The 21,172-nt window shown below is 39.2% G+C and overlaps 1 protein-coding gene across 1 annotated transcript in view; it reads right to left on the bottom strand.

Annotated features, from left to right (window-relative positions):
• Positions 1 to 21,172, bottom strand: part of elp4 (elongator acetyltransferase complex subunit 4) — a 53,574-nt gene that overhangs the window by 19,699 nt on the left and 12,703 nt on the right. Inside the window, exons 6-9 of the mRNA XM_023953526.2 lie at positions 19,911 to 19,995; positions 16,848 to 17,036; positions 12,805 to 12,913; positions 10,976 to 11,082 (exon numbers count right to left, since the gene is read on the bottom strand). Of these exons, the coding sequence (XP_023809294.1) occupies positions 10,976 to 11,082; positions 12,805 to 12,913; positions 16,848 to 17,036; positions 19,911 to 19,995 (490 nt within the window). The remainder of the gene's footprint in view (positions 1 to 10,975; positions 11,083 to 12,804; positions 12,914 to 16,847; positions 17,037 to 19,910; positions 19,996 to 21,172) is intronic.

Raw genomic sequence — 21,172 nt, forward strand, 5'->3', positions numbered from 1 at the left:
GGCTAAAAACGGCGTAATCATAATTAGCTGTAAAAATAGATCAAAAGATGACTGGAGTGGGACTTTCTAACTTTAAAAAGTAATGAACTTGGATATATCTATTTTCCCTGAAAAAGCAGCTGATAAGACTTTTACTTTTCGTTTATAAAAATACTTCATACAAAAATACCTAGAACATGATTTGAAACGTTGATGCAAATTTTTTTTATAAAACAACAAATTATGCATGTAAATTACTTAAATCCGAGATAAATGCCAGCAGAGCGACACACATGTTCAAGTACATTCACACTCCCACAGTGGGCGATGAAGCAAGCATACATGACATGGCCATTCAAACAGTCTGTGTAAGTGAGCATACAGCATCAGGCTATCAGATCACTTCCCTCTCCAAACACGAAGCCTTTAATAGATGTGAAACCCTGGATCTTTTCACACCACTGAGTCGCTGCTCACACAGAAGAACAGGAGGCGGAAGAGGACAGTACAATGAATGGATGAAAGACAGAAACAATGAAAGAAATTCCACTAAAGGCTGTACATTTACCGTGAAGGGATAAAGCCGAAGAACATGGAATCGGATTCGATTCAAACAAATTCTTTGAGAATTAACAGAAAAAAAGTCATCGGGGGGGGGGAGAAAAGATTTGGAAGAATCTTCAGACTAACATATGGAGTAACCTTTGTGGCCTTCTGGGACTTGGGTATGGTGGTACGGTTATGTGGGGGGTGAAGTGGGGCGGGGGGTGTAACGCTCCAAGGACAGTAGGCACGCTAGGGAGAAGTGAGCTGTCACCCCCCATTATGATCATCGCATGAACTCAGAAAGGGGGAGGTAGAAGAGGATAGCAGGCAAAAAAAGAAAAAAAGAAAAACACTGCTTCCTTACTAACCGCCATCTACAGCCATCCTTGGGCCTTAACTCTACCGTCTGCAACTGCCTCCTGGGAGACAAATGCACGCAAGTCATCCCCTCACTAGCAGTGGGGCATGAGCCAGGACTTGTGTAACAAGTTTGGCCGTATAAGCGTAATGTATGGATTTTTAAAGAGCAAAATAACCTTGCAGGATGCCCTTAAATGATTCCGATGGAGGACTTGAAGGGAACATTTCAGCCTAACTAATATTGTTTTACAGGACCTATAAAGTTCCTCAAACTGAAACTAGATTGACAAAGTTCCAGCAGCAAAAACTCTAGTTTTGTCACCTGATCTATAATCTGTTGTCATATATGTGCAAGGTTAAGAAGCGTTTTTCCAATTTAACCTTCTGCTGCCTATTGTGTCAGTGTGGGAGAGCTCTGCTTCGGCACATTCTGTTCCCCCAGATCCCAGTCCTAACACTCCTGTCACTCATCATCAGTCATCATTGTTAGGGACAAAAGGAAAGTTTGGTTAAGCCACACACTGGAGTATTCTGTCATCCAGCACCCCTCCCCACCTCTACCTTCACCATGCTTGTGTGTTGGCCAGCGTAGAGGCACACACTGATAAACGCACAAAGAAAACCGCCTCATTTTTGCTGCATAAACAAAAGCCAGTGACTCACGCGCTCACCCCAATACATGGACGGGGTCGCAAACTTTTCGCTAAAACGCCATCACCTTGCACCTCCTTTAACTTCCCTTTTAAAGTGCAGCCTTGTCCTTCCAGTGGCCCTCTGGCTCATCTGCTGCATATAATTAAGTCTATTCAGGGCTCTACGTGTCTCCTGTCCTTCGTCATCTGGTTGGGCCTTTCAGTAGCCACCTGTGAACTTTTGAGGGACAGGGACACTTGCCCTCATAAAATTCATGAGCGTCACACAACATTCAGCAGCCAATAAACTTCCCTCAATGCCAACGCAACTTTAAACAACTCTATGTAAACTGGTGGGTAAATCCTCCTTGAACACAGCCACATTTACAGAGGCAGGGGTTAAGTAGCAATGATTAGCTGAATCGAGTGTCTTTATGGTGTGCTTGAAAATAAAGAAAAGGCAGAAGTATCACAAGACTTAAAGTTTTCGGCATGGGGGGCTGCAATCATAGGAAGTATATACGGTAAATGGGTATGCTGCAACCACATAAGACAGTTGTTTCTGTCTGTATTGACTCTAAAAGTAGTCATTTTTTGCTATTTACACCGTAACCCTCTGTTGCTGCAACAGGGAAAGGAATGTTGCTCTTCATCCACGGCACATGGTAAAAACATGGATAAATCAAAAAAGTCTGTTCTGTCACTGAAACTTCAATTGGTTTATTTTTATTTCAAAATAGGACGCGGAAATAAAAGCAATGTAAATATATATCAAATCTATTTGATTTATATATAAACAAAAAAAACAACAGAAAATGATGCAATTTTTTCACATTATAATTGTTCCAAATCATAAACAGACATATTTCCCTTGTACATACAGTGCACACATATATCAAAGTGAATTGAATTGAGGTTGAAAAAAATGATAAAAGGAAGAAAAGCATGATTATTCAAACCTCTGATTTTGACATCATATCTCAGAATGTTCAGATATTTTTTGTGTTTAATCTGTTTTAAATGGGAATTTATTTGTACATAATTCCGGCCGCCCTGTGAGCCCGAAAGGGATAAAATGGATTAGAAAATGAATGAATGAATAAATAAATAAAAAACACTATTTTCTTTATCATACATTTGCTAATGCCCGTCTTTAGATACAATACATTTTTGAGATTTTTTTGGATTGCATTGAACATCATCAGTGCTAAGACTGCAACTGTCTGGCAGCCAAATAACCTGCTTTGAGCACATATACTTACACAAACAAAATTATTTTTAGCTTCTCTGATCAAGTCGAGTACCTGCTCATACAAATGGAAAAACAAAACATGTTCAGGCTTTTTTTCTTCTTCACACCCTTTGGTGATTGTCATCTCCAGGATAAAAACTCAAATGACATGGAAAAGGTTTAACTCAATTGATCAACATCCCATTTATTATAATGACAATAACACACCAAACCAAAAATGAGAAAACATGCCAATTAATACACATGCACACTCCTCCTCCAAACGTCCGTCTACTCCCCCCACCCCCAAGGACACTGAGTGGTGAGACTGTGGGAAAGTTATTTTTAGGACTCATGCAGCAAGCCTTCCAGAGTTTGATGCTCCTGCTCCGGATCAACATTCCACCTTTGAACCACTCCGACCATGGAGCCATTTGTGCCTAGGATGGCAATTTTAACTTTTTCTGTGGACTGGTGGCAGAACAGACACCAAGTCAGCCTAATTTTTGACCCACACTGCTGTTATCCACTGTCACTTTGTGATGCCACAATACAAAGACAAATAAATACAGGTTGGAAAAACTTTCATATACAAATTTTTTGTGGATAAATATTGCGTTCATTAGTGATTTACTCTATAAACTTTAAGAAATGTGTGTAAGTTTATGATTATGTACTGTATGCATAAAACTAATTTTCAACAACACTATTATAGTCTGTCATCAGAATAAGAGTCTAGAATGAGATACAATGCCAAATGATGAACATATTTTTTTGTGAGTTTTATTTAAAAAAAAACAGGATATGTATTAACTCATAAACATCTAAACTTACTTTGACAGTTTCTGAGTTTAATGCATAAACAGGATACTCACCTTACAGAGTAGGGACTCTCAGTATTACCGACTTGGACAAACAGTTTATGAACCTAAGGCCAAATTTGGAACCATTTCCAGAAACTTACTAAATAACAACAAAATCATAAAGTAAGAGACAGTAAAGATGCAGATAAGTACCAAAGGGCCAATTATACCCCAGTCACTTCCATTATGATAACAGAAACACCATATGAACACACATTCCCTTTGGTACTACAATATTCCCATGGATGTTTGGTGGCTCACATGTTATAGCTTCTTCCCTTTTCTCTAACTGGAGCTGAAGTCAAAGAGGGCTACTTTAATCAGGTCTGAGTCCACTGCAGCCAGTCTAGTCTGATGGGGGCTGAATGGTGCATGGACTATGTTAAAGGTTCACTGCTCACTGAGTAAGCAGCATCACTTCCAGGACGAGTTGAGGCAAACTGCACTCTTACTCAGGCTGGCAGAAGGAGCACATGTGCCGTGTTTTATTTTGCTTTAATAAAGTCCGTTTGAAAGAAACACTGCAGTGTTTGGTTGATATACAATGAACGGCAGCACTTTTAGCTGTCCCAAATACTTTCTTACTGAGCTTTGACTCGAGTGCTGCACACACAAATGTTACTGCTTTAGTCTCCTTCGGGCATTAGATAGAATAAAAACGCTAATTTGACTATTGTCCAAACTAAAACCTTGTTACAGGCCAATCCACTTTAAATTCTCAAACTCAAATCATCTTTTCATAAATTGTAAAAGCATTCAAGTGGTCTTTTAATTATGATTAAGCCATTTTTAGTCAAAATGTAAAAAAAAAAAACAACTAGTAATTTCTAGGACAGTTTCTGCAAAGCGACAGGAGTTCACCAGAAGTTTGCCTTTGAGTTGTAGGTGGAACTGCAGGCACGGAGTAAGCCTGCTTTTATTTCCCATCAACTCTCTGTTTACAGTCTCTCCCGCTAACTTACAGCTCCGCACAACACATCTTCTTCTTCCACTTTCGGCTTCTCCCATCAGGGGTCGCCACAGCGAACAAGTCGCATGGTAAATTTGGCAATGTTTTACGCCGGATGCCCTTCCTGACGCAACCTTCTCAAACCGGGCTTGGAACCGGCAGAGGTAGAGAAGGGAACAGGGAGCAGCCCGGAGTCGAACCCTGGTTTTACAGACGGAAGGCGCCGCAAACCAGCACGAGCTACGCACAACACATACCTAACATTAACAGTGATACAAAATAGGCGAGCAATATAGGAGCTATCCAGCTGTACAGTTTTGAGCCAGATGCCAGCTCAGACGGGGAAAGCGTAGACATAGATGGATCTGTTTCTCTGTGGGTGGATGCATTAGAACGGAGAGGAGCAGGGAGCAAGTGGCCAGCCGATTTTTAAGTAACTACAAGCTTTTTCAAACAGGATTTTTTTTGCTGCTCCTAACTCACCATAATTTGAATAAAGACATACTTAGAAACACAGTTTTAATCTTAATTTTCTTTATATATGTCCTCCATCAGAAAAGTGCAACAAGAACATGTTAAAAACTGACTATTTGGTTCTTTTGTTGTCAGACACGGGTTATGTTGGACACATACTTGACATGATTCGACGGGCGTCTTCCGTCTTCGTCAGAGTTGTCATCAGATGGTTGCGTGTGACGTATGTAAAAACATTGATTGTGACTGATGACGACTAAGACGGAAGACGTCCGTCGAAACAAGTCAGGTATGTGTCAAACATAACCCGTGTCTGATAACAAAAGAACCAAGAAGTCAGTTAACATCTACAGGCACTATGAACTTTATTGCACTAACCTGTTAAAAACACCAGAAGCACAGTTTTCGTTGGAGTGGGTCTTTAACCAGCACACACAGACTTCACGTCGAAGCAACTTTACTACCAAAAGAAGTCATTACGTCTGTTAAATTGAGTTATTAGTGAACAGGACTGATTGGCTTTTTCAGCTGTTAGAATTCATTAAAAAAGGAGTACTTTGGAAAAAGTTAACACATTTCTACAACACGCTTGAATCACTCCATAAGCAAGTAATAAAAATACATGTTAACATCATCCAAGTGGCCAAGACTTGGCAGACAAAATTTACAAGCCTGGTCCTAAGAAACAAGCATGCATGTTTGCCGAGTAGATAAAAATCCATCTTTAATAATAGATGTAGATCTGATGTATGTTGTGAATATTGTTCAGCTGAAGGGTACAATTGCGTGCCACTCACTGGCCTGCACTCTCTTTTTCATGCACGCACATAACCATAAGCACACCTCATTCCCAAATGCAACAGAGGCTGATGTGCACCAAAGGAGGAAGTATAAATTATTCAATTGGAATATTATTCCAAAGGTCCTTTCACATCTGATTGGCTGGAAGCACAGTCGGGAGTCTCAAGTAGTACAAAAACAATAAAGCTTCAGGACATCAGGTAAGTCTCTTAGTTCATAATGTTATCTGCAATTATCCGCACCTCCAAGGTAATCAATTACAAATATCCATTCCTACTTTCCATTTAATTTTCTTAGCACTGGGAATTTACGTTTAAGACCAAGCATTTCTGGACAGAAGCAGACAAAGAAAAATAGCATAGACATACATTTATTTAAATGCAGAAAAAAAGCCCTTAGGACTGAGTTTTCCCTTAACTCATTCTGCCCCGTACAATTCCTCTTTTATCTCCCTTTTTATTTGTCCCAATAAGACTGTCGGTGCCTCAAAGGAACAGCCCTCATTTTAATTAGACCTGACCTGAGAATCACTTAACTGCTTCTCTACGCCTCTGTCTTCCCCCTCCTCTCAGAGCCTTCGCTCTGTTCCTCACATAGGTCCATTAACACCCTTCCCTTGGCACCCACAGGCTTCAACAGGGGGCAGACACAGGCGCTGTCTTAAAGACATTTTGAGGACATGCCAAGAAACATTAACCTACTCTAAACACCTCATTCATTCGCTTTCATTATAGCATCATTTTTCTGTAAATTGTCTCTTTTCTCAGCTCCATCATCCTTTTTGTTTATTTTATTGCTCCTTTTTGCCTCCATTGTTTTCATGAACAAAACTATACTGCTGCAGGTTTGGTTAAGTTGGATGGAGGGTTACTGGTTCACTCAGGAGGACAGATGAGGTAGATTTAATTCACACTCAAAAGAAATCAACAAATCTGCTTCATTACTTTTTTTACATATTAAACCTTTTTCCAGTGTAGGTTAAAGCTTTTTATTTTGATTCAAATTTAAGATGTCAAATATTTGGGCACAGCACCAAGAATATAAAAACATTACACAACATTGTAATGGTTCATATGAACCTAAGGCATATCCAATCCCAGTTCACAGCATCTGATGAAAAAAACATTAACGCACAATCTGACATTGGTGTGTAGTATTTGTATGTAAATCACAGAGGAGCTTTCTGGGGTTTAAAAATTGCCTATTTTGTCTTTGCTGAATCTCTGCTCTGTGAATTATAGAGCTATATCTAATGATTGCTTTAGTAGTTGACTAACCTCTAAGTTATTTGTATGTTTTCCCCGCATTAGCAGTAACAGGAATTTCATCAATTATTTTTAAACTTTCAATATATATACCTATACTTTAACATAGATAATAATGATAGAAAACTCTGTTACACAAACTACAAATTAAGAACAAATTGGTGCACAGCCCTTCTGCAAGGGATTGGGGGTTCAAATCTACTGCTAGACAGTCATTGTGTCCTGGATAAGACACTTAACTTCAAAATTTCCCTAAATATCTCTTTTAGCTGCTTTGTATAAAATAATCTTTGAAAAGTTTCCTAAAATTATGTAAACATTTCTTTTTTATGAATTACACAGCAAGCATAGCACAGTGTTGTGCTACAGGGACCTCCAAATAGGCTCCATAATAGAAGACTAATTTGACACAAATCCCCAACCTTACACTGTATTTGACCCTGTGACCTTCCTCTAGCACCCCAGTACCCCACAGGCACATTGCATGCCAGTTTAAAGGGTCAAGCAAAGGTAAAGGGAATGTAGTTGCATGCCATCTGCATTCTTCAGTGCTTCATCAGCCAAACATTCTTCATTGTGAAACTAATGGCAAGAGACTTTGTCAGTTAAAAAGGACTAAATAAAAAATTTCCCATGTGCTTCAAAGAGCTTTATGCAGAATTTCTTTGATTTTGGAAAATACTTGATTGCATTTACTGCTATGTAAGTATTTGTGTATGAACTAGAAATGTTTGTAAGTATGTGTTAATCTCGTCTAAACACCTAACACTCCCCTACCTGCTCAGACAAGGCCATGGGTTAAATCTGGCCTTAGGGCATCATGGCTAATAACTGCTCATCAACCGCTGCTTGAACTCTTAGAAAGTCAAGTGTTCCAATTGTAACCTTTATGTTAAACTTTGATTTCAATGTTTAATTGTTGCTAAAGTTTAAAATAATCCTATCGTGCAAGTAATACAAACTTCTAAAGATGAAACCTTATCCTTGTTTAAAAAAAAACTATTTTTGTAATACCTTCCGCATTCCTCAAGTTCTAGGTGATCCACGTTTAAGTCAAACAACAGTTGGAAAGTTATTAGCACAACTTCTCGTGTAGTTTGGGTGGCATGCTGCTGCCTGATCCAGCTGGTGAGGAGCTGGCACTGTCAATCAACTGTCATTCATCACCGTCCCACACATATTAATCCAGCTTGGTGTCATCCAAAATCTTGTTGCTCTCACTGCTTCTCAAAAGTGAAAAATCTGTCAAACGTTCAAAAGATATGTGTGCACACAAAACAGAATGTAGATGTTTTTTTCTGTTGTTAGGAATAATGTTCCTTATCGCTCCAGGTGATAAAGTCTCAAAACTCGGATAAAACAGATAATGAGGCGGGATGGTGTGGGCTGTCACAACACTGAGCTAAACCGGCATCTTATGTGTCAATCAGCTATCTACAGAGCCAGATGACCAACAGGTCAGGCAGAGTTTACAAGGATTCATGCCTTTAGAACTTCACAGAATTCCAACTTTAGATCCAAATGTATCAACTGCAAAGAGGAATAAAAGTCAACACGTTTGCGCAAACAGATAATGAACCAATGGAAAAATGTGGACACCATTTCCATAAACGTACTAAAAACCAATATCTTTGTAACATTCTCCTACCAGTAGTTATACATTTACATCAGGAACATCGATTCACCAGGGACAGTGAGAAAGTCACAAAACTGGTCGCTATGATGAGTAATAATTAGTGTTTTGTTGTGTTGATGTATGATTGATACAGAAGAAAAATTCTCTGATGGTGTTTGACACATATGAATGAGTCCTAATCAAAATTGACCTATAAATTAAGCTTCATTTAATGTCAATAAGAATAGCAACAATAATAAAATTAAGTCTCATGCTACTGGCTGATTTTATACATTGTATTTCCATTCCAATGTATTCAAGAGGATAAAAATGGGGGGAAAAGTGGAACAAGGAGAGCATATAAAGAGATAAATAGAATACCGTAGTATCCGTGCCCCACATAGCTACCAGGATGCTCAACACCTCAGCTTATAGTGTCTCTTTAGTCTGGCCATTACAGAAGACTAAAAGGTCATTGAGGATAACTACCTTGACTTTTACAGGCCTAATAAATCTACACTGGATTTTTTGGGTTCAAAGAGAGGAGAGGAATGGGGTTGGGGTAGGCAGAAGAAAAGATTAGGATAGTGAAGGCTGGTAAAGAAAAAAAAATGAAAAGGCGTCGACCATGGAGGACGTTTGGGGGGTAGGGTGGGCATTCTTTTCTTCCTCTTTGAACCCTGCCTAGAGACAATAGCACTCACTTAGAGCCAAGGACCACAGGGCATGATAAGGTAATGATAATGTAATGAGGTCCAATCATGAACCTGAGCTAAGAGGAGGGCCTCTTAATTTGTCTCTGGAGTGGTAGTTCAGAGACAGATTGATTGGTTGGAGTGAGAATGATGATGTGACATATGCAAAATGGATGCGTCTGACAAGCACAGAAAAGCTCCTCTCCAACATTAATTGAACAACCATTGAATTTGATGGTGTCATTACTAAGTATGCACTGTGCTTCTTTTGAGTGATGTTACGCAACGATACTGAAAAACCAGGTTGGACCTAGAAACATACACCAATTACTTTTAACACGTTCAAGACAGCAACTGAGAGGCATTAACAGGAAGAAGATGCCATGTATCCAGTTGTTCTGAAGATGGTGACAGATTGTGTTAATAAAAAGTACACTACACCACTGCACTGTCAAAACTTGACAACAGCCCACATGAGCTTCTTTGTTATGATTTTCAGTAGCCTTCAGCTGCTCTTTGTGTCTGAGCCAATCAAAAACAGTCAGGTCTGGATAAAAGTATTACAAACACAACCACTACTCTCCTTCAAAGTATGCTATTTTCTACCATTTCTATCCAGTGTATTTTTTATTTAAAATAATAAACCTTTTTTTTTTTTTTTGCCAAACACAAAGTGTTGTGTTTAGACAAAAAAGCACAAACACACTCCGCAACACATCATGGTGATGACATTGTGGCTACTTGTTGATGCCAAAATGTTGTTTTTGTGTTTGGGCAATAGGAAATATTTATACAGTACATTTGAGTTGGGTTAAATAAAGACTGTATGACAAACAATAAATATAGTGAGGTAATTTTTTTCTCACAACCTTATCATGCAGCCCATTTTTTTGGATAATTCTTCGATTTGAATCCTAAATCAGTCACATTATTTGCCTCAATGTGAAACAGGAAATACTGGTGGTGAAGGGTGGCAGTTTTTCTTCCGAGTCTGACTAATTTTCCAAACAGTAGAAAGTGACATGCAGGAATGTTTTCTAATGTTTTCAATAGACTTGAATATTTAAGATTTTCCCTTACTTAGATCTCCTCTTTCCCAATGGCAGCATAGAATGCCACATTTTCAGTTGTTTAAATCGTCTGTTCCTGTTCTGATGCTGACAATGTCAGCAGGCTCAGCAATTTACTTTTATAACTTAACCAGTTGTAACCATTTCTTCATTAGATATTTATGATTTTAGACAGACCTTTCTCACTCTGTTGCCTTTTGATTTAACGCTATGACAACGATGGCAGAACCACTGATCAATAGTTGCACATCTCGACTTGTCACTCAATAAGAGACAAAGGTACACACTACTTGGAGGAGTTTAACTTCTCAGTAAGATTTCTAGTGAAATTCTTTTGGAACTTGGTTTTGATCGATACTAACAAAAACTTAAATATTTGTTTTTCATCTATTTTGTTCAAAATAAGCCATGACAAATTGAGATAAAATAATAATAAAATAATTCCAGAAATAAACAGCAAAACTCTCCCTAAGATGATTAAACTTTAAAACATACCTCAATAGTAAACTGTTTTCTTTTCAGTTTAAAGGCCAGATCCTTGTGGTCTGGGAGATGACTTGCCAAACAGTTCAGACGAGGTACCTGACGTACATGCAGGAGGCCTGTGAAAAGCAGGAAACACCAAAGATGAGTTAAAAGTTCAACAACACACTGTTTGGTTTCATGGTTTCATCTAAATTCCCCAAACAAAAATGTATATATGTAACGTCTGAAAAATTAATACTAAACATGAAAAATTGCACAGTTTACGGGATTGAGTTAAAGATTAGATTTTTTTTACAAAGAATTGTTAAAAATGGATTTAATTTCGTAAGAATAAAGAGTGAAGAAACAATTGACGTAAAGTCTTATAGCAGTAACCCATTTCCAACATTGGAACAAACATTTGGCAGCTATTACGGGGTAAAAGACGAACAAATACAGAACTTATAAAAGAAGTGGGTGAGCCGTTGACTCATTTTCAACACCTTTCTCGTCCTTTTGTTCCAAGATTATCCCATCGTCCTAAAACTAGATGAAAAGTAAAGCAAAAGCGTAAGAGAAAAGGAGATATTGAGGAAGTAATGCAGAAAGGGAGACAGAGAAAGTGGGGGATGGTAGGTCCTCTCCTCTGTGCACTTGGGTGATTTTCCCTTGCTTGATTTGCAGTGACAGGCTTCCCAGCATGCTTTGAGCAGCCCTGAACTGCTGCCGCAAACACGCACGCACGCGCAACCACACGCACTCTCACACTCGCAGCAGATGCGCTTGCACTCATGAACACACATCAAAACATTCATAAGTATATTTCAAAACACCAGAATTCTCTTGCCGGTTAAACAGGGTCAAAAAGTATTCTTGAAGAAAAAAAAGTTGAATAAGAAAACGCAAACATCGGAAATCAAACAACACTTCTGCCGTATGAAGGGATTAAAAAAACGAAACTGTGCCAAACACTTATTTGATGTAGCACATCAACTTGAACCTCTTGACTTTACAATGAAGATGAATGTGAAGAGACATCATGTAAATAAAACATGCTGCTGTAAAAAAGTATAGTCTGACACTGAATCTTTTCATTGAAATGCCTTTATCGTCACAAGTAGAGTCTAACACTAGGAACAGATGATGGGCTAAATCTGAGGAAAAGTGCAGGTTTGAGAGGCAAAGCTAAAAATACCCCATTGCTCATATTGACCTTTATGGATATAGAGTGATAAGATTAGCTAAGACTGAAGAGAGGGGGAAAGGAATGATAAAACTTTTCAGAAAAAAGTGATAGTTGGGACTAGAAGAGACTAAACAAACCAGGAGCCCTCCCTTTCCCTTTTTCCTTGGTTTCTCACTCTCCAACCATCCCCTACCAGTGTCCTCTCTCACTACTGAAAGCTTTGCCCTCCACTTATTACCAGAGCATGCTGGCCATGGAGACATTGAGCGAGGGATGGAGAGATGGAAGCAGAGAGGAGGAGAGAGTGATGGTGAGAATATCGATTCCCCAGTGTCGGTCTGCTCTGCTCTAGAGCCTCAGGGGTAAGGGACTCGGGATGGAGAGTGGGCGAGGCGAGAGGGAGAGGGGCTGTGCTGCAAGGGGGGGGGCAGGGATGGAAAGGGTGAGGGTGCGAGGGAGAGGGGGTACAGTGTGGCAGCTGAATCCCCCCCGGCCTGTCTACTGAGGAGTACGTCTGATTGAGCAGCAGCACACTAACGCGCGCTGACAGCCTGGCCTGCAAGGGGGATGCCCTGCCTCCATCCACAGACCAGCCTCAGCTTTAATGCACTGCGTGTGTGTGTGTGTTTGATGGAAGGGAGACAGAAAGATAAGCGAGTGCGTGTGTTCTTACCATGGTAGTCTTTGTAGAGAGGGTTGGTCTCCCTCTCTGAGCCTTTGAATGATTCCAGGGCAATGGCATTGTCACATAACCTGGTTATGCTGCCCATGAGAGCCCTGTCCTGTAGGATGGAGTTGGAGCAACGTCGAGGGAGGGAGAAAGAAAGGGAGAGAACATGAGCAGGTAATTAAAAGCCTCCTGACGAGCCATCAGTGTTGCAATTAAACCAGGTCATCACTTCCTGTGGCCAGGTCACCTCTGACCATGGCTGATTGGAGTTTGATGGAGTATTAACAGAGAAACACTAATCAAGAGTTGTACAGGTGATGCTGGGGCAGCCACAAACACAGACCATTCACCAGTAACACAAAAAGCCCAGCAACATTGCTTTAGCAACACACCAATATATCTTAACATGACAAAATAGCCCACTTTACAAAAACAGTTAGCAACTGGTCTGCAATTATAAAGCTGTCCAATTTAGAACTTGACAGAAAATAAGAAAAGAAAAAAAACTTAACCATGGTGAAAGGAGCTCCCCCTACTGGTTAGGTCACTGACTTGTTAAAACAGGATGAATGAAGTCTAGAGTAGATAATAAAACAAACAAAAAGGTGGAGGTATGGGTTAAAGAAAAGTGGATTGGATGGTAAAATAAAGAGAGCAACATAGGGACAGAGGGAGAGAGGAGTCTTGCATTATTAAAGCTTCTGCCTCCTGAATCATTCACATCCTTTTTTCTGTGTTGGTTGCCACCGTCTAATGCAGTTTTCATGGCTTCATGTGTTTCCCCCACTCTTTCTCCTACTTTTCATTTTTGTCCTAGTTCTAAAGTATGCATATCCAACCAGTCAGTACCACGGCACTTCAAGGCTATCTTAGGTCACTCATGTGCAGCAATTAAAGACACTGTAGGAGTTTGGATCTGACAAATTATTCAGAACATTAATGGCACAGTGTACCAATAACGTGCAAGAGAAATGCCAACTAAAACATTACCTGTGTCGCTTAGTGAAGGCTGTAATGATTCTTCTGTACACACTTGAATATAGAAGGGAGGCTTTTTGGCAAAGAGTCAGAAATGTCAGAGTCAGACGGATCCAAAGTGTTCACTGTGAACAGATCGTTCACTGACAGCAGGATCAATAAAACATGCATTTGCTGCTCCTTGAAGGTCAAAGAAAGGCGAATGTCCACCATATTATTGTTGTTTTTACACTGCTTTCAGAAATGAAAGTGTGTGGTTTTTGAAAAGACATTTTGGTATCCAGACTGCACCAAATAAACATCCAAACTTCACCTAACTACACTGACTAATAATGAGGGACAGTTATTAGTTTTTCTGCAGCAATACTTCAACTATGAACACAAAAGTCATTTGCTTTAAAATTATAGAGAAAAAATAAACTGTAAACAAAAAGAAAAAAGCTGTGTGTGAAATATAAAGCATTCTTTTATGTCATAAACATGCTGTTACTCCGTTTGATGGAATGTAAATGTATTAGACTGCCAGAAGAACACACCCAGATTACACAGAAACCAACGGGAAACGTGTTCTTTTTTCAGTTGTAATAGTATTTGGGAGTTCAGAGCCTTTAATGCCAAAGGGTAAATGAAAATGTATGGCCGTTATAAAACTCTGGCAAACATGTTAATAATGTTCATCTGAGTATGTGTCACCCAGTCTGACCTACTAAGATTTTCTCTGCGGTAAACCTACATCTATACAGACAACATTTTTGTTGTTTGAGGAAGAAAGTTATGCACAAAGAAAGGTTAAATAAATAAATAAAAGCTAATAAACATAAAAAGACAACATTTGGGTGCACTATTAACATTTTGAGCAAGTATCTTCAGTTGGACGCTTTTTGTGCACTAAAAAAAGGAGACAAGGACAGGTGCTTACATTTGCAACATAAACTCCTGTTTGATATGAAAAATTTATGATTAAACAGAACAAAATAGAGTGAAATTGTAAATTGTACAAAGAAATAATGTGAAACACACAGAAGAAAAGGAAGGAAAAAAATGAAATAAATAACAAGCCTGATTAAAACTCTTTCCTAAAAAGCTCAGAATCTTCTTTTGAGTTAAACATGAAAATATTCTGTAGATTACAGCCAAGAAGCAGCTTCTGCATGATTCACTGGAAGTCCTGAAATGATCTCACTCAAATTTTGGCCTAAAGAGGCTTCAACAGGGAAACCTGTAAAGGTCTGTGTATTGACTTGATCAGTCCAAGCCTGTTGAGCTTTATATGTTTCCAGCCAAAGCGAAGGAAAAAAGCATCCACAAAAAAAGAAAAGCGTCAAGATGGTAGGATCATTACCAAGTTTTCCTGCCACTGCTGTTAGAGGGACGTTTAGTTTATCTTTATTCTAGGTGGTTGGACTAAGTACTAATAAAGTATCTTTATTTTTCAATAAATTGCAAGATCCATAGCAAACAGTCATCTGTCTTGTTATTGCAAAGTATTAGAACAAGAAATTTATAGAACAAGAAAAATCAGTTGTAATAAAAATCTGAAGCAACAAAATGTAAAAAAATTCAAGTACCTCCAAAAGTCTTCCACTGACTCTGTAAATGAATGAGTTTAAGAGGAAATGTAAAGTTCTGTGTATGGACTGGGTGTGGTTGCAGGATGAAGGGAAATCCGACTAGGAGCGGCCTAATTAATGTTTCAAATGGACTGTGGCACTGGGCTGCTGTAGGGAGGCTTTCAGGGAGTTGCTTAGCTTTCCAAGCTACTCAATAATGGATTGATTATTGTAGACTAGTAGGATTGGGCTAGCTGGCTGAGATAAAGTTGTATCAGCAAGCACACTGTTACTAGTCTAGACAGTCCACCAAAGGCCATTCTCCTTAACCTAAACTCATTATCCCAGGAAGTGACATAGACATTTAAAATAGCAGTTGCTCAAAAGTAACAACACTTTTGCTATGAGCTTGTAGATCCTTTATCAATTTTTTAATGTCAACTAGTATATTTTACAACAACATAAAGGAATATTCACAATACTAGCTGATCATGAGGTCATAAAATAACAGCAGATAATTACCTCTATGTTGGCTTAGTTACAAAACACCTGATTCAGTCCAAAATTCCCCCCTCTCTTCGTTCCCTCTCATTCACTTCTCTCCCCAGGGTGGGAAAAGGGGAGGAAACAGATTAAGGGCTTGGAAAGCTGGCTAGAATGGGAAAGGGGGACTGCTCCCACCACAGCTGACATCTGCTAGTTAGCCACTCTACCTTTTTGACTAGGCCAAAGCCACTGAGCACTAAGCATATAGGCCTGGAGCCAGAGTGTGTTGTGTCAACACAGCTGTTTTCTACGTTAAGCACTGACCTATATCTTTAAATAAAGAGATGACAAATAATGCAATGTCAATGCTCTTGTGAATGAGTACTCCAAGGGTGGTGGAAGTGTGGCCAGGTTACTTCAGAAGAAAGTCTCAGATGGCCTTTGTGGTGAATGTGCTTCTATAGTGGACTGTCTGGGGGAGGGCTGTGGTTTACCATATGCCTTAGCAGATGACTCCACCTTCACACTGAGAGACCAGACTGGACACAGACGCATACACAGCCCACCCCACCACAAACACAACTAAGTACACACACAGTTACAAGGAGCAATATGTATAAGACATCAAACGGCTTGTAAAGGCAAACACAATTTGCATGAGTGGTCATAACTTAAATCGTCAGATTAAAAGGACGTTGACCAGGAGGTGCACTTTTTAGAAGGTCTGGGAAATGCTGCATGGAAGAAGTCTTGCAGGCTTTAGTCACATCAAGATGGTGTTTAACTACATGATTAAATCAAGACCCAACCTAGATAAAAGTGCAAGGATTTATAGGTCAAATTACCACATCTTTAAATTCTAACTAGAAATATTGTAACTAAAATGAATGCTACCAAGTTATAAATAAGAGTTCAGCAAAGTACAGTAAATTCTTCTGTGGTAAACAGAAGAATTTGGAATACCAGTAAAAGGCAATGGGCTACTAGCCCCTTACACCAACAATGCACAAAGTTTTGCGGGCAACGTCTTACCTGAATGAGGTGAGAAGGTACAGTAACAACGGCGACTGACAGGGATGTCCTCAGCAAGGCACGAAGTCCATAAAGAAAGGAAGTTAGTGCATGGACGTTTTTAGGGTTGTTGTAACAACACAGGTCATCTCCCCACAGAGCTGAACCGAGAGAGTGAAGTCCAACACGCAAAATGTTGCGTGACTTTGGCTGTGAGAGGACAACAGGAAAAATAGTTATCTCAGTACTGAGTATAGTCATCTCAAGTTATATAAATGCAAAAAGAAGATAGTGATGCAAGACACGTAAATGTAAACGTAACCTGAAAAAAAGCACTTTAAAGTGACTTTGGAATGGTGCTTTTGTTTTAGGTTTTATACATTCAAACTTGTGTAAGAGAGTAACTGGCCAGTCTGTTCACCAGCACAGACGACCAGAACACTGTGCCCAAACGTGAGTGGACACAACTGCCCAATCACAGAGGCCATCTGACACATTCACAATGGACCTGTCAGAAAGGCTTCCAATATGGCCGCCACCCAGAAACCCCAGCACATTCTTGGCACAACTGTGATGCTCCCCAGCCAAGAGAGCTTGGATAATGGTTGAGTGTCTTGCCTTAAAACTCTTCTACCCCATCAACTGTCCAACTAACACAGAAAGAGTCACCAAAAGGTGTTGGGATATATATCACTAAAAGAAGGAGCCAGGCAAATCTGGGAGACGTTTGTAGCTTACACTTCCATTCCCTTTCAGACAGGGTTACTTCAGGACAACTTCTGATTGCTGAAGGAACAACGAAGAGTGATTAATAGCAAAGCGCTGGCTTAAAGTGGATCACTTTTTCTTTTTTTAAGCTCCTTTTCTCCTCCCCCTCTATTACCTCAGCCCTCTTAAAATCTTTTTTACCTCACTCCCTACTGCTTCCTCTTGAAGCAGTATGACCTAAGCTTTGTTTGAATCAAAATCAGAATAACAGGGATCTAAGAAAAACAAACGCCATTGTTTTGGGGATGTTTCAGAAATGACGCATAGCTTTCCACAGGACAAACACTGGTCTCTATACTTGTCTTTTTTTTTTTTTGTTTTGTGTTTTTTTTTCCCGCAGGCTAACTGTCCCATACTCTGTTGGAGGTTTATAATTGTGTCACTAACACTTGTCTTTGTTCTGGAGTCTTTATCTATTTAGATTTTGACAGTTTAGAAATATATTTCTATGTTCAAAGGCTGGCAAAATAAAACGGTGGTGACAAACTGTTGCTGTGGCAGCATAAGGACAGCAGGCCAAACTTAACTCCTATAGTTTACCCTATAGAAAAATATGAGAACTGTGCCAGGAGGCTCTAGCCAAGGACAAAAGGCCAACAATACAGACTATAACAAGTCTGGGACTCCTAGCTTATTACTCGGTAGTTCTTGAGATCTATACTTTTCATATCACACCGGCTCAATTAAGACAGAACACTGTATTAAATAGTTCAGCTTTTAAAAAAAAGTATGACATGTAATTTATTATGTTAACATTGGCATAACATCAAATTGAGGCACATCTTTCATCCATACTGGCCATTTTTATGTGCCAGTGCCCATGTAGCTCCACACTGGTCTGCATTCCTGGACTGTGCCAACATCATGTCAGGTGGCCACACTGCTTTAATGATGTCAGCAGTTAATCTGCTGTTTGAGTGACAGCACTTGGGGATGGAAGGTGGGGGGTAGAGGTGGTAACAGAGGGAGTCATGGCTCCAGGTGACAGGCAGAAGGGGAACAGAATGAAGGTGAATATGGACATGTGTGCATGCAATCAAAAACAAGGCAGTTTTCCATTATTCTTTATTTTTAAATATCAAGTGTGTGCAGTGTTCTACAGAGTTACATACAAAATGTTGTGAATACTGTGTTAACAAAATTCTATGTCTAATGAAAAAATATATAAAAGAGCAACACCAAGTTAGACAGAAAGGGACTTTGTAGCATTTTGTAAAATGTTTGAAATTATTCTATTTTTGATCAAACGATGTCTGTCAACAATAATGATCCAAATGTTAAAAGAAAACTTAGGATACAAAAGGACATTAGGTAAACTTTACTTCTGTTTTTGGTAAAAAAAACTACAGAAAATAATGTTGAAAAACAATATTAAAAGGTAGGTTGAGTTAGTAAACTGCAGCTGAATTTTAAAATATGTTTCAGGAAACTAAACAAACCATCCTTTTTTTTACAAGCGGAGATAATTAAAACCAGGGGTGTAACAATTAATTGACCTAATCGATAAATTGATCTATATATCATCCAACCAGATCAATCTGTCTGAGGCAAGTTGATAATCGAATTGAATCGACCTAAACCATGATAAATATAATATAATATAATGGAAAACACCATTTGATGAAGGACAGGTTTATTTTACTGTAACATAAAACTGACCAAGTGCCATCAGAGTGGACAACACACACACATGATGGCATCAAAAAATGATCAGGTCATCATTTCAGTCCAATGTGTGGAAAGACTTGATCATACAGTGTGGTAGAATGTTCTAATTATGTTCTCTTTGTATTATTTTGATATGGAAAAACAACAGTAGGCTGAACTTTATGTAACTAAAATGTGAATGGATTTGTCAGGTATTAATCTCTGAGTCACACTGGTTGAATTTTTGGCTAAAGATGTCCTTGATTGATTTTAGGCAAGTGAATTCCATCGTCAAAATGAACCAATGCCAACTGTAAATCATATCATCAACCACATATGATGAAATGAATCAAATCATTGTTAAAATGAAATTGTTAAACACTTAATAAAAAATATTAAATGTTTTCCTTATTTGTATAAAATTATCTGTAGATTACCACATTGAAGATTGAGCAATTTTTTTTTTGTTTTTTGTGAGCGTCAATATTTTTTTGCTAAGATCAAAAAAATGTTAATGCACAAAGAAAGCACTTCTTAATCAGAAAGTATTTAATTAACTCGAGATACTCATGATTAAAATATGCTTGCCGCACAACATCAGGTGCAAAAGATTTTGAATTCAATTAGAAGCAAAAACAATCAAAACAGTTGGGTTAATTAAAATCTTACCAAGGGGGCAGTCAAATCAAAGCCCTCTCTTTGTATAACATCCCGAAGAGACTTCAGCAACGCAGAGTAGGACTCCAGCTTTGGACTGCACATTGGACAGAAAAAGGCAGACGGGTAAGGGGAGAACAAAACAAAAAAAAGGTTACATTTTTATAAAACTATGCTAAGCTTATCACTGCAGCAGCCTAATAATGTATGACTACAGCATGTTTTTCTTGACTCTGCTTTTCTGGACCCATCGAAGCAGACAGATGATCTATATCAAGAGGTCCAATTAATTTATTTGCTTGATTAAATTACAACATGACTGGTCCTTTGTCAGCTCCCCAAGGATCTGATTGTGCCGAGACAGACAGACAGATGAAACACACGTGTGCATAAACATACACACAACAAAGATGAGATGGACAATAAATGGGCTGATATCTAGAATTAACAGACAACAGCATTCTGGTGTTTATTCAAGGGTAAAATGTGCACCACTGACAAGAGGCAATCAGCACCAACTGAGTGACACTTAGAAACAGTGGAGTGGCGGATTACAGCTAAGCCTCTTTATAAAACCATATGAAAGTCAGTATAAATGTTAACTTCGTCTTTACACCGAATGATCTACTTAACAATGTGCACCATTGCAATGACCAGTCTGTAGTGACTCACAGTGGGCTGCACCATCATCTGCCATTTTAACCTCAAGGCTGCAAAGCAGATACACATAGGTTGATTACGCACCAACGCTCTTGCATAAGGCACCTAAATACACACTTGTGTTGATTACACTTGGCCATCTATATCCATCAACTCTATTTCAGTTATTCAGCACAACAATGGTGCCTCCTGACCCTGCTGTGGCTAATGATAGAGCTGGATTGGTGAAAGAGGGACACCTACCCTCCATGGCCTCTATGCTCGTGCCCCAACTCTAAGGTAGGGGGCTGGGAAGGGGTGACATGCAGATGAGCAGGAGGGTGCCTCTGGTTGGCAGCAATTGTATATATAGATGCCCCTACTGAGTGCCACTCCTTCAGGTACCAAAGAGGTCTAGGTACTTAGCTCCGGGGGCTAGTGCATCAGCTAATTAGGATCATACATGGAGAAGCTTCTTTATCTCGGCGTTCCTCTTTCAGCCAGGGAAGAAAAAAAGAGAGAAGGGGGATGCTTGGTCTTAAACAACAGGATCTGTATCACCTAGAGAGCAATTTGTGCCAATTATGCCTTCAAGTGAAACGGAGCAATTTAACAGCTAGGGTATCAACATGGGG

Source organism: Oryzias latipes, chromosome 3, assembly GCF_053564925.1.
Source record: "Oryzias latipes strain Hd-rR chromosome 3, Olatipes_Hd-rR_3.1".
NCBI classification, from domain to species: domain Eukaryota; kingdom Metazoa; phylum Chordata; class Actinopteri; order Beloniformes; family Adrianichthyidae; genus Oryzias; species Oryzias latipes.